The sequence below is a fragment of the Durio zibethinus genome, chromosome 9 (genome assembly GCF_047325235.1).
Source record: "Durio zibethinus cultivar Kanyao isolate XHJ-2024 chromosome 9, ASM4732523v1, whole genome shotgun sequence".
NCBI classification, from domain to species: Eukaryota; Viridiplantae; Streptophyta; class Magnoliopsida; order Malvales; family Malvaceae; genus Durio; species Durio zibethinus.
The window spans coordinates 4,311,316-4,323,753 of NC_143170.1; the positions used below are offsets into that span (position 1 = coordinate 4,311,316).

The 12,438-nt window shown below is 39.2% G+C and overlaps 1 protein-coding gene and 2 pseudogenes across 2 annotated transcripts; all 3 read left to right on the forward strand.

Moving 5' to 3' along the window:
- The first annotated feature begins 3,757 nt into the window (after positions 1 to 3,757).
- On the forward strand, positions 3,758 to 5,865 carry LOC111302662 (aluminum-activated malate transporter 10-like; annotated as a pseudogene).
- Positions 5,866 to 6,158: 293 nt separating this feature from the next.
- Positions 6,159 to 8,012, forward strand: LOC111307859 (uncharacterized; annotated as a pseudogene). The gene is made up of 5 exons (XR_016345060.1): positions 6,159 to 6,297; positions 6,418 to 6,490; positions 6,592 to 6,751; positions 6,884 to 6,925; positions 7,038 to 8,012. The product of XR_016345060.1 is annotated as an uncharacterized LOC111307859 (transcript).
- Positions 8,013 to 8,243: 231 nt separating this feature from the next.
- On the forward strand, positions 8,244 to 11,954 carry LOC111307867 (plant UBX domain-containing protein 10-like). The gene is made up of 4 exons (XM_022906170.2): positions 8,244 to 9,353; positions 10,646 to 10,816; positions 11,043 to 11,246; positions 11,482 to 11,954. The coding sequence occupies exons 1-4, from the start codon at positions 8,577 to 8,579 to the stop codon at positions 11,707 to 11,709; spliced, it is 1,380 nt and encodes a 459-aa protein (XP_022761905.2). The 5' UTR covers positions 8,244 to 8,576; the 3' UTR covers positions 11,710 to 11,954.
- The last annotated feature ends 484 nt before the right edge of the window (positions 11,955 to 12,438 follow it).

Here is a 12,438-nt window from a genome sequence, read left to right on the forward strand (position 1 = left end):
CTTCACCTTGACTCAAATTTCATCAATCATCTATTTTCATGCTAGACATGTTTGGCTCCACCTGCAATGAAAGTCTCACAATCATCTTCTCTTCTCTTGTATTTTCACGCTTCATACAAACCAATTCTCAATTTTCAAAACTTAAACTCGAACTCTTCTCTTGAATTGAGCTCTTCTGGACTTGCTTCTTCTCATGTCTCAAACCAAGCTCTTCCACGTCTCGAACCTTTGGCTCTTTTCAAGTCTTAAATCTTCAACTCTTCTCATATTTCTAACCTTTAGCTCTGATACCACTTGTTGGGGAACACCACAGCTTTGATACCAATTGTTGGGCTAAAAGCTTTCAATTCAATCACACCAGCGGAAGTAAAATCAAATAATAAATCAAACATACAAAAGACAACAATTTAACGTGGTTCAATCCAATCAACCTACGTTCACGGATGATAAACAAGATCCATTAGTTATAGAGAATTATAAACATACATAAAATTATCAACCTCACTCAACAATCAATACTCATAAGACACTCTTAATCTCTTTTAGTCCTATGGAGTATTCTCAACCCAAATAAACACAAACCTAAACCCTTGTGCACCATTTCAACATAGCCAAACATATACCCATATGCTCTCATACATCATACCTATATGGACCCTCTAAGTTTCCTCTAGTCTACTCACAAACAAACATATACACCTAGAGCCCCAATACTCTTATGGGGTATCTATCCCACAAAATCTTATAACTCTCTTACATCTTTTTCTCATGCTTAACCCTGTAGAGACTTCACCTATTTATAATCATACAAACTTGCCCATTAAGAATCCTTTTCCTCTTAAAATTCTTCTCCTATAAGTCAAACTTGCCTATTAAGAATCCATTTCCTTTTAAAATTTTTCTGTTGCAAGTCAAACTTAACTATTAAGAATCTTTTTTCTCTTAGAATTCTTCTTTTGCAAGATTTCTTGTCCATCAAACAATATCTGACAAATCTCAAATAAATCTCTTATGAAATTTGAGTTAATATTCCCAATAAATACTACGCTCTCTCAAACTCATAATCCCATTGATGTAAGTACATGAAAAAAATTGAGTATACACCCGAACTGCAGTATAATTTTATGCTAGTGTCACGGGTCGAGACTCAAGCTTCGAACCCGCGCGGCTCCGGGACCCGGGCATTCACCCTTCCGGCGTCCCGAATCAGCTTGACCGCCACGGTTCACACCCTTGTGAGGTATTGTCCGCTCTGGCCCCTCTGGCCTCACGGTTTTGTCCTACAAAAGGCGTCTCACAAGACGGAGATGGTGTGAGCCCTTTTATACCCCAGTGACCTTCCTATTATGTTCGATGTGAGATTCAGGACTCTTCCTTAGGTCCATGACATTCTCCCGCACCCAACCTCGTGACGCTCTCGTCACGGAGGCTGGCCACCCTGCCTACCTCCTTCGAGGTGCTTGGCGTGGATTAAACGGTTTAGGGTTAGCTCTGATACCACTTGCGATTTAGGGTTGGCTCTGATACCACTTGTCACGGGTCGAGACTCAAGCTCCGAACCCGCGCGGCTCCGGGACCCGGGCATTCACCCTTCCGGCGTCCCGAATCAGCTTGACCGCCACGGTTCACACCCTTGTGAGGTATTGTCCGCTCTGGCCCCTCTGACCTCACGGTTTTGTCTTACAAAAGGTGCCTCACAAGACGGAGATGGTGTGAACCCTTTTATACCCCAGTGACCTTCCTATTATGTTCGATGTGAGATTCAAGACTCTTCTTTAGGTCCGTGACACTAGAACTAGAATACGATTTCTTTTCAGTAGGTAAGGTATCTGATGTGAGAGGTTATCATATAATAACCTCGGCATTATTATACGCGACTTGAGCTGGTGAGGCTGGTGCTTCCTCCACCATTAAGCTAATAAAAAATGGATTCTCTATATAGATTTGTCATTACTTTTGCTTAACAACATAGTTCAGGAAAACTTATTGTAAATTGTGGAAGCAAAAACAAAGGGAAAAAAATCTCTAAACCTTTGAATTCTTGGGTATAGGAGGATTTATTTAAAATTTTAAACCTTCAATTAAGAAGGAGTTTGGAGGTCAGCATCAGCTTTTAGCAAAGTGTAAAGCTAGTTCAACTAGCCATATTAAGCAAATGATAGTCAAATTTTGAGGAAAAAGCAGACCCTGTATGAATGGAAAGGTAAATTCTGATAGCTGCATTAGCCTTTCAAATCAGTGCACTGCAGCTGTGGAAAGACTCCAATATCAGGAGATAAGTGCTCTCTCCATTCAAGTGAAATCAGCATAGCCCAATTAAAACCGTGTTTAACATCCTAGTGCACCACTCTATTTAAAGGTGGGAGCCTTGATGGTCCTATTCATGACCTAATTTGCCTCAACGAAGGAATTTTAAACATTGGGCCCGTGCTATATTTTTTACAACTTCCTTGTCCTGCTTGTCATTAACAAATGATATAAATTAAAATTCATAGATTCATGTAGGCCTTTCCACTTTAGTTGAAGATCACTGGAGGGGAGGTTTTGTTGCAGTTGCAATGCTCAATTTAGCGTAGCAGAAGGATAACTGATTCATTTTGGCATGACATTTATAGCTTTTCTGATGATTACTCACTCCATAATTATATGCAAATAATCTTCAGGGCATTGCAGTTTGTTTCTTGGTAGGAAACTAAATCATTGCTATAGTTTTCGACCTTTTCTCTGTCCAAAATCTACTTTGCTGATTTTGATGATGATTATACAGTCATAGTAAGTTGTGGAATGCTGCATGAAATGCAATTATGATCTCAAAGCCTTTGCATTAACTCTGATAGCATTCTATAAGCCAAAAATAGGTTAGGAGGTGGAATTGCAATAGCACATTAGCACTGTTAATTACATTCAAGCAATCAAGACCATTGCATACGTACGTACGGAAGATATCGGGATCAAGTTATGGCTAATTCAAGATAACTGACATTACAAGACATAAGGAATCAAGATATTAACATGCATTATCTAAAGATTGGTACTGTTTCCTAATTTTCTTATCTGCATGAGACAGATCAGAGAGGATTCCATTCAGAGATCCACTATGTAGGACAGTTGAACAAAAAGCCAAAATTAATACTACTATTTTTATGACCTAAATCATGGTCTGCTGGCGTTTAGCTTTAAAATTTAGGACACATTATGTCAGCTGCTCCCCAATATAAATTTGGTTTTAGGTCATCAAAAGATTTTGTTTCCATCTAAATTAATATCACCTGAGAGTGCCAATATCCCGGGATACTTTACCTAGAAGGAAAATGAGAGATTGAACCTTGATATCTAAACCTCAAAATATAGCAGATACTTAAAAAGTTTTAACTAAACATGATCAGAGTGCTAGGCAGGAGCCTTCAGCAGAATGTCAAGTAAATTTATTAAGTTTGTTCCAAGTGATGATACATATGCCTCATTGACATTCATTTTGTAAAGAGAATTTTCTTGCATAAATGTTGCTTGGTGACGACTGCATTGTCGTTTGTTAAATCATTCTTGCTTTATAAAAGAGAAAGCAAAACATAATGGTATAAAGGATGTGTGATTCCCAGAGTTCAAAGTTGAAAGGAGAGTATTAAATTTGGTCACATTTATGTCCACGTCACGACCTTATTACCTACCAAAAAGGTAAGAAATTGCCTCTAGAATCCCCATGCAATTAGAATTTGTTTTAATTTCCATTTTCTTGAAAAGATCAGCAGCACCAGATTCAAATTGTCCCCTTTAAATAAGACAATAGTCACACACTGCTTTTCATCAACAAAGCCTCAGCCTAACATTAGCACCAATCATTTCTGTATAATCTCAATATTGGTTGTCTCGACCAGCACAAAAGATGGCTCCTGGGAAGGAAGCATTTGAGCAAGTGGAATGGAGGATAAGGGTGGCAGATGGCTCATCAGAGGTTTTGGTACCCGCTACAGGGCTTGCAAGAAAGGCCTGGCTAGGAATGAAAGGCCTAATTTCAGGCTTGGCTTTGAAAGTATGGATGTTTTTGAAGAAAGCATGGACATTAGGGGCTAATGATCCTAGAAAAGTGATCCATTGCATTAAGGCAGGATTGGCACTCACAATTGTATCACTCTTCTACTTTATGAGGCCTTTGAATGATGGTTTCGGAGGAAATGCTATGTGGGCTGTTATGACAGTTGCAGTAGTATTTGAGCCAACCGTTGGTAAGTATTCCAACTTCTTCAAAACTTTATAGTTTTCTTTCCCTGAGAAGGAGGTTGTTTAAACTGAACATCTCAACTTTACCTCATCACAGGAGGGACCCTATACAAATGTTTGAACAGAGTTTGTGGAACTTTTCTAGCCGGATTTCTTGCTGTTGGGGTACATTGGGTTGCCAGTCGATCAGGAGAGAGATTTGAGCCCCTAGTTGTGGGAGCCTCAGTTTTCATATTAGGTTTGTAGAGTTTTCTTGATAGTAATCATGTAATTTTCTTTCTTTGTCTTTATGTAGACATTTCTAATCCTTGCTGTTGTCTTTAATTCTTTCTTCAGCTTCGGCAACAACCTTCTCTAAATTCATTCCATCAGCAAAATCCTAGTTTGAGTATGGTGCCCAGATGTTCGTACTCACCTTCAGCTTCGTTGCGGTATCAGGCTATAGGGAGGATAAATTGTTTGACCTGGCCCATCAAAGAATATCCACCATTATCATTGGAACTTCATTGTGCATTCTTGTAATCATGCTTGTTTGCCCCATTTGGTCTGGTCAGAAGCTGCATAGCCTGATTGTTGGTAACATGGACAAACTCGCCGATTCCCTGAATGGTTAGTTCTTTTTCTATATAGTTCTGGTTCATAATATAAGTAGTTTGTTTTTCAAGTCAACGTGCTAATAACCTATCTTTCCCACTATGGTTTCAGGTTGTGTAACACAGTATTTTAATCAGACCGGGGAGTGCACCAACAGCAACGAAGAGGCTGATAAAAAGTTGCAAGGCTACAAGTGCGTGCTAAGCTCCGAGGCAACAGAAGAATCTATGGTAAGTGACAGCACAAATAAAGAGGATAATTCTGTTAATGCTCCCTCTTATAACTTTTGACCTGATTAGTAAACTGGCATCGTTTCCTACAGGCACATCTTGCTAGGTGGGAGCCTTCCCATGGCCGGTTCAACTTCCGGCACCCATGGAAACAATACCTGAAAATTGGGGCATCAATGCGCAGTTGTGCTTACTGCATAGAGGCTCTTAGCAGTTGCATCAATTCAGAAAATAAGGTAACCCAAGTTCAAAAAACTTAGATTGATCTGATAATTTGTTAAATGATAATATGATAGAGTACTAATTCAGGGCTGCCGTCACTTGTTCTATATGTTTTAAACAGGCAGCTGAATTAATAAAGAAGCAACTCAGCTCTAGTTGCTTGAAAGTGAGCTCTAGCTCTTCCAGTGCCATAAGGGAGCTAGCAGAAACAGTGAAGACAATGAAGAAGTCATCCACTATAGATTTGTTGGTTGGAGAAATGAATAGTGCAGTGCAAGAACTACAGAATGACTTAAAATCCCTTTCTTATTTGTTAAATCCTTCATCAGGTCCAGAAAACAAAAATTTGGAGACAGCCTGCATGGAAGCTACAACACCCACAGTCCCTCTCATGGAAATCATACCAGTGGTGGCTTTGGCTTCTATACTAATTGAAATTGTTGCCCGGATCGAAGCTCTTGTTGATGCTGTGGAAGAACTGGGCAAGTTAGCTGAATTCGCAACCCGTGATGACGGGTCCAAGCAAAGCCAAATGAAAGATGAAATTGTAACGGATGAAGAGAAAACTGAGGGAACCATGAGGGCTCTTCAAAAGGTTTGAGTTGGTATGTAATTTGTCAGAAAATGAATTCATAGATTGTAAGAAAGAAGAACAAAACTAAACCATTCGTGTAAAAGACTAATTCAACACAAGAATGTAACAGTTAGCAGGATCATTGTAAGAAATTGCTCTAATCGTATTTGCCAAGTTTGGCTGACACTGCTGCCGTGCTTAAAATGATTTATTGATTAATCCGAAGTCCAAAATTCTGTCGTTTGGGGTCGAAGCCCAAAAGCAATTGCAGGGTTAAAGAGCCCAAAACTTCCTGGACCTTTCTAGGCTTTTCGAGCCTCTTTTTTACTTGAACTGACAACCAAATCAAAACCTTTTGAATTGAACCAAGTTTTGAAAGATGTCGGAAACAATCCTCACATCAGAAAAACCTTCCAGTTCGTCCCCGTTGAATCCTCCCTCCCCAATAATCTGCCATGTGTATGTGCTTCCTTTTCTTCTTTAGTTTTTTTTTTTTTTTTTGTTCTTCCAAACTCTTTTTATGTTGAATTATTTGTCTAATATTTAATCTTTACTCAATTTTCCACTGATTTGAAACAGGTGTCAGAAGCAATTCTCGCAATACACTTGCCCTCGATGTAATTCCCGCTACTGCTCTCTTCATTGCTACAAGGTAACCTCGATTTAACGTTTTATCCAATTGGAATTGAATTTTTAAAATTTATTTTGAATCGAAATAAAAAGTTTTTTGGGGGGTGATTTTGTTTGTTGCAGTCTCATAGTCTTCGCTGTACTGAATCATTTATGCGAGAAAATGTAGTTGAAGAGCTGCGACAACTGCAGCCTGACGATGAAACTAAACGGAGAATGCTTGAAATTCTGAAACGGTTTCATTCAGAGGAAGAAACCGATTCTTTAGATGAAGATTGTGATTGTATTTTATTTATTTAATTCCAACTCTTTATTTTTAAATTTTTTGCTTTGATTTGTTTAGCTTTCCTGGAATAAGCCTTGATTGAATTAGTCAATGAAAATTTAATCGAGTACTTCTTTTATTTGTTGGCAGATTCACCTCTTTCAGATGAGACTATTCAGAAGATTTTGTCAGGTATTGGCCTTATGTTTTTGGGTTCATCCCATGTTACATTGATTTGTCTTATGGATTATGTTCTTTTTGCTTGAACTCGAATTCGAGTTGATTTGTTGTTTCTTTTGTATAGGAGGTGAAGTTAATTTGGATGATTTGTTTCCTGAAGAGAGGAAACGGTTCCAAAGAGCTGTTGCATCTGGAGAATTGAGCAAGATGATTGAGCCATGGGATCCTTGGTGGTTAAAACCTGCTGCTTCAACCATCTGTCTGAGCAAGGATGGAACTCGACTTGTACAAACTATGGCCGATCAGGAAGCATCAGTGTCAGCAGAAGAGGATCTAGAAACTAACGAATCAAGTGGAATTCCTCTTGGCCCTGAAACTCCGCTCCCTTCACTTGGCAAGCTCATTTCTACTGAACCATCTCCACTTCTAGCTGTTCATTTGGTTGATATTGTATATAGCTACTGCTTCACACTTCGCATCTACAATGGAGATTGGCAATCCGATGCTATAGGATCTGCGATGGTGGAATTGAGTATATCCTGTGTATTGGGTCAATCTGGAAAGCCAGAAACTGTGCGGGAAACTGTCTTATTGCTTGGAGCAAACTTGCTCCCCAGGTTACAGGCATATTGGTGGCTTGCAATTTGGGTTGGCTCTTGTTGATGATGTAGCAAGCCTACTTTCTCTCGGGGGTCCTGCTTTAATCTGCATGCTTTGTGATCTGCAAAGGATGATTCTGGCTGGGGGAAGGGAGTTAAAATCCGAGAAACAAAGAAAGCTGAGAAAGTCGGAAATCAGAAGCAAGCTGAAGATTGGTGAAGGGAAGGTTTATTTCATCATGTGCTGGGTTCATGAGCAACCAAGGGAAGTATGGTCTTCTTTAGCAGCCATAGTGAGAGCGAAAAAGAGCTCATTCATGAATTATGTAGGCAATAAGAGTTTTTTGAAAATGGAGAATGATGCAGAAAACAAGGGCAAAGTTTTGATAGAGGACATGTAGATTATATCTAGAGTGTGATTCATGTATTTATGGTTATCTATTTTTTCAAATATTTATTGGATTTTTATTAAAATTTTAATTCATTACTTTTATTTTTTATATATTTTTGTATTGTATTATGTTTAAAATTATCTTGCTTACAAGTGTCCCTTAACAATTTTCAATTTGGGAATGTTGTATTACATGAACATGTTGACAGGTGTGAAAAGGAACCCGAGGGGGTTCCCATTTCTTGGCAACAAAGCCAAGTACTAAACGACGTCGACTAGCATATCTGTTAGTCTCACAACGAGTCGCTATAGAAGCTGGAACCAAAGATCTGAACAAGTTAAAAAGAGTTTCACTTACAACTTTCAAAGACAAGGAAAGACAATGGTAGTTCTGTAATTTCACAACATTCTGGCGCCCAATTCTGGTAGGCAATTCCAAACAATCTGAACCTGATCTTCGTCAATCCATAAACCCCAAACACTGTTTTTTATTTTTTTGAAGGAACCCCAAACAGTGTTTAGAACATTCCAGTCCATTTTCACGTTAACAAACCAACCAAAGAAAAAAAGAACGAAGAAAGTTCCCTGGTCGTCTTCGTGTTCTTGCTCTTTCATTTCTCTTCAAGAAAGAACGGAAAAGCCCTAATCTATTATTTTTGTAAATTATCGAGAAATGGTTGATGTAGCCGATAAATTGGCATATTTTCAAGCGATCACGGGCCTCGAAGATCCCGATTTGTGTACGGAAATCCTCCAGGCCCATGGTTGGGACCTGGAACTCGCCATCTCTTCCTTCACCTCTTCGAATCAAACTTCCGCTTCGACTACTACTCCTGACTCAGGGACTCGCGATTCACTTAACCGGACCGAATCCGCTTCGGGTTCCGGTCTCGTTGCCGCTCCCTCCCCCGGTTTGGCGTGGAAACTCGTTACATTACCGATCTCTGTGATATCTGGTAGTCTAGGGTTGATCTCCAGAGCTGTTGGGCTCGGTCTATGGGCGGCGGGCGGAGTTCTTTCGTATTCCCTTGGGATGATCGGGGTGGGCTCTGGCCGGGGCGGGGAATCATCGGCACGATTAGTCTCGGTCTCAGCTACGGCTTCTGAAGCCATAGATTTCGTGGCAACATTTGAGAGAGAATACGGTACTAGGAGGCCGAATTTTGTCGGCGAGGGTTTCATGGACGCGCTGCAGAGGTCAAGGAACGCCTTTAAGCTGTTGTTTGTGTACTTGCACTCGCCGGACCACCCCGATTCACCTGTATTCTGTGAACGGACTTTGTGTTCAGAGGTGGTGGTGGCCTTTTTGAATGAGAATTTCGTGGCTTGGGGCGGCAGCATTAGGGCTAGTGAAGGTTTTAAAATGAGTAATAGCTTGAAAGCCTCCAGGTTCCCGTTTTGTGCCATGGTAATGCCCGCTACGAACCAGAGGATCGCACTTCTTCAACAGGTATCAACATCGTGATTCTCTCTTTTGTTTTGGATAAGTTGTTATCTTGATACTGTTTTCGAGTGCAAAAGATCACAGTGATTAGTTATCCTTTTGCAGAAGTCAGAAACTGAAATTGACCTATTGTTCATGCTCTCAGACAAATTTGAGTAAATTTATGAGTGCAATACTGTGTTGTGGATAAGTGGGTGAAAATCAGGGTTTTCATTCTAATTGTCGTTTTGTCAGTGTGGTTCTTCTGAGCACGAAGTTTAGATGTAATTTCTGCTTACTTTTGTTCTATCTGTTTGTAAATAACTTGGAATATGGATTTTATAGATAGGAACTTAAGTTTTACATGGCCAATAACAAGGCATATGGATTCTTTGTTGAAGAAACAAAATGCTGAATAAATCATCTTTTGATGATTAATTAAACTAAAGCTTACCTGATTTCATTATGCCAGATAGCAGTTCCTCGTATCTTGTCACAAGGCATTTTGAGATTAATATTGTGCTACCATCGAACATTACTTTTTCAGTCTCTTTACATTGAGATGCAGCTTAACTTTATGCTTCCTTCATTCCAAACTACACGTGAACTTTGTCTGCCTGTATATGTTCTAGTAAAGTCATCGCCAAACTACGTGTTAACTTTGTTTCTCTGTGTATGTTCTAGTAAATTGATCAGGAACTTTAATAGCACTTAAGTTTCTCATTATTTTAAACTTTAGGTTGCTTCCTCTTGACTTGTCTTTATAAATGGTTAATTGAATGGGTGTAGCTCTGTCTGTGTGCAGACTGGATCACTTTCTGAAATCAGGTTTATACACTTTCATTAGCATTTTCACTTTCTGAATTCCACATAAGTGTTGAATTCAAGAGGCTTGACATTGAGCTGCCAATTATGTTAATTTATAGTTGATTATATAGGTGATGCTTGTTTAGAGATGACCAATGGCAGCATAACTATAGACTATGATGAAAATATCTTTTTGCTCATTCCACTCGCATCTGTCTTATAAGGAATTTAACCTTCATATCCGAAACTGTTAGAGAAGGAACTTAAAAAAGAAAAGGCATAATATTAATTTGCAGTTAAAAGCAAGCAGATTTCGCTCATCCCCACTGACTTTTATATTCCAACGTTGACTCACTCCAGCTTTATGCTACATTCTGTTTGAAGTTATCTCTTTATTAAACTTCACTCTCTTTGCCCCTTACTTCAGAATGTATTGAACCACAGGAATGCCAATATTCTGAATGGTAATCCTGTCTTTGAGTATTATGATGAACTATTCTCTTTCTCCTCAGGTTGAGGGACCAAGATCTCCAGAAGAAATTCTCACAATACTACAGAGAGTTCTTGAAGAAAGTGCTCCTGTTCTTGTTGCAGCAAGACTGGATGCAGAGGAGCGAAGAAACAACATGCGTTTAAGGGAGGAGCAAGACGCTGCTTACAGAGCAGCGCTTGAAGCTGATCAAGTAGGCTGCATTTTAATCTTAAATTAGTGGCTTTAATAATGTTTAATCAGTTTTTAGCAGATGGCATACAATAGTTTTTTTCATTGCTACCATCATATTCCAAGAGGACTAAAAAAGAAAAACAAGAACCCTCTTTTGCTCACTGAAGATATTTGTGCTTTAAAAAGTACCGTTTGATGGATGAGATGACACTGTCGTAACCTTGCCATTTCTTTTATGACATTAGGCTAGGGAACGGCAGAGGAGAGAGGAGCAAGAACGTCTGGAAAGGGAAGCTGCAGAAGCTGAGAGGAAACGTAAGGAAGAAGAAGAGGCTCGTGAAAGAGCAGAACGTGAAGCTGCTAAAAAGGAGGCTGCCCGAGCTAGAATGCGGCAAGAAAAAGCCTTGTCCCTTGGTGGTGAACCTGAGAAAGGACCAAATGTTTCACAAGTAATTTCTCTTTGGGTTTGACTTAAATTTTTTAGTTCTACTTAAGCTGGTTTAAGAACCTTACTTATCTCAGTTCCAATTATCTGTCATTCTGTTGCAAACTTGCGATCTAGGACAGTAACATTTTTCTTCTCCCTCCCCCCTCTTTCTCCGCCATCCTGCATTTTCCACTTTTCTCTATTGGCACACTTAATATCTCCGTATTAAATGTTTGCATGTTCTGTTGGCAAATCAGGTTTTGGTACGCTTTCCTACTGGTGAACGCAAAGAAAGGAGGTTTCACAGTACTGCAACAATCCAATCTCTTTATGACTATGTTGATTCTTTGGGTTGCTCAGAAGTTGAGGATTATAGCCTCGTCTCCAACTTTCCTCGAGTTGCTTATGGTCCAGAGAAGCGCTCCTTGACCTTGAAAGAGGCAGGATTACATCCTCAGGCCAGCCTTTTTGTGGAGCTAAACTAGTCTGATGAAGCTGATATTGTCAAGTTGTATGATGAATGGTAGTTTCAAAGATTCCTGCATGTGGAGAGTACATATTTTCGTATGTTTCTTTCACATTTCAACCAATTAGCAATGATAAATTGAGGCGAAGATAGCTCCGTGTCTCTGGATATTTCACTTTTCTTAATTCAGATTCAATCAACTAATGGCTGAGTATCTGTTCAAACATGGGTTTTTAGGATTCTATTAAGAATTTTTCATGGTCATGATTTTCTTTATTCTGCCAGTTCAAGCGATGGCATGTCAAATGTTCTGACGTGTGATTGTTGTATGAAAAAATTTACCATCTGACGAGCATATGATACATGCTTGATGCTACTCAAAACCATTGATCAGTTTAATTGATGCTACCAAAACCCAGTATTTGTTCCTTCAAGTAGTGGGTTTCGACTTTCTATGCAAATTGGAACCTGAGCATCTCTCGAAACAAATTTTAGACGTTTTATTATTGTTATTGTCATAGTAGCTATGAAAGGCTTAAGCATACAATTAAACTGATAAATGGAAAGTGCAAAAACTATGGTATTTCTAGGAAATTTGACTAATCTTCAAAATTTGACTTTGGGTTTTTTTAGGAAATTTGACTTTTTTCCCAAAGATTTAGACTTTATTTAATTTGGCAGCACCGCTGGTCATTTATGAATATTCCAAATTATGCTGTAACCTTTTGCCAATTACCATTAAGAGTGT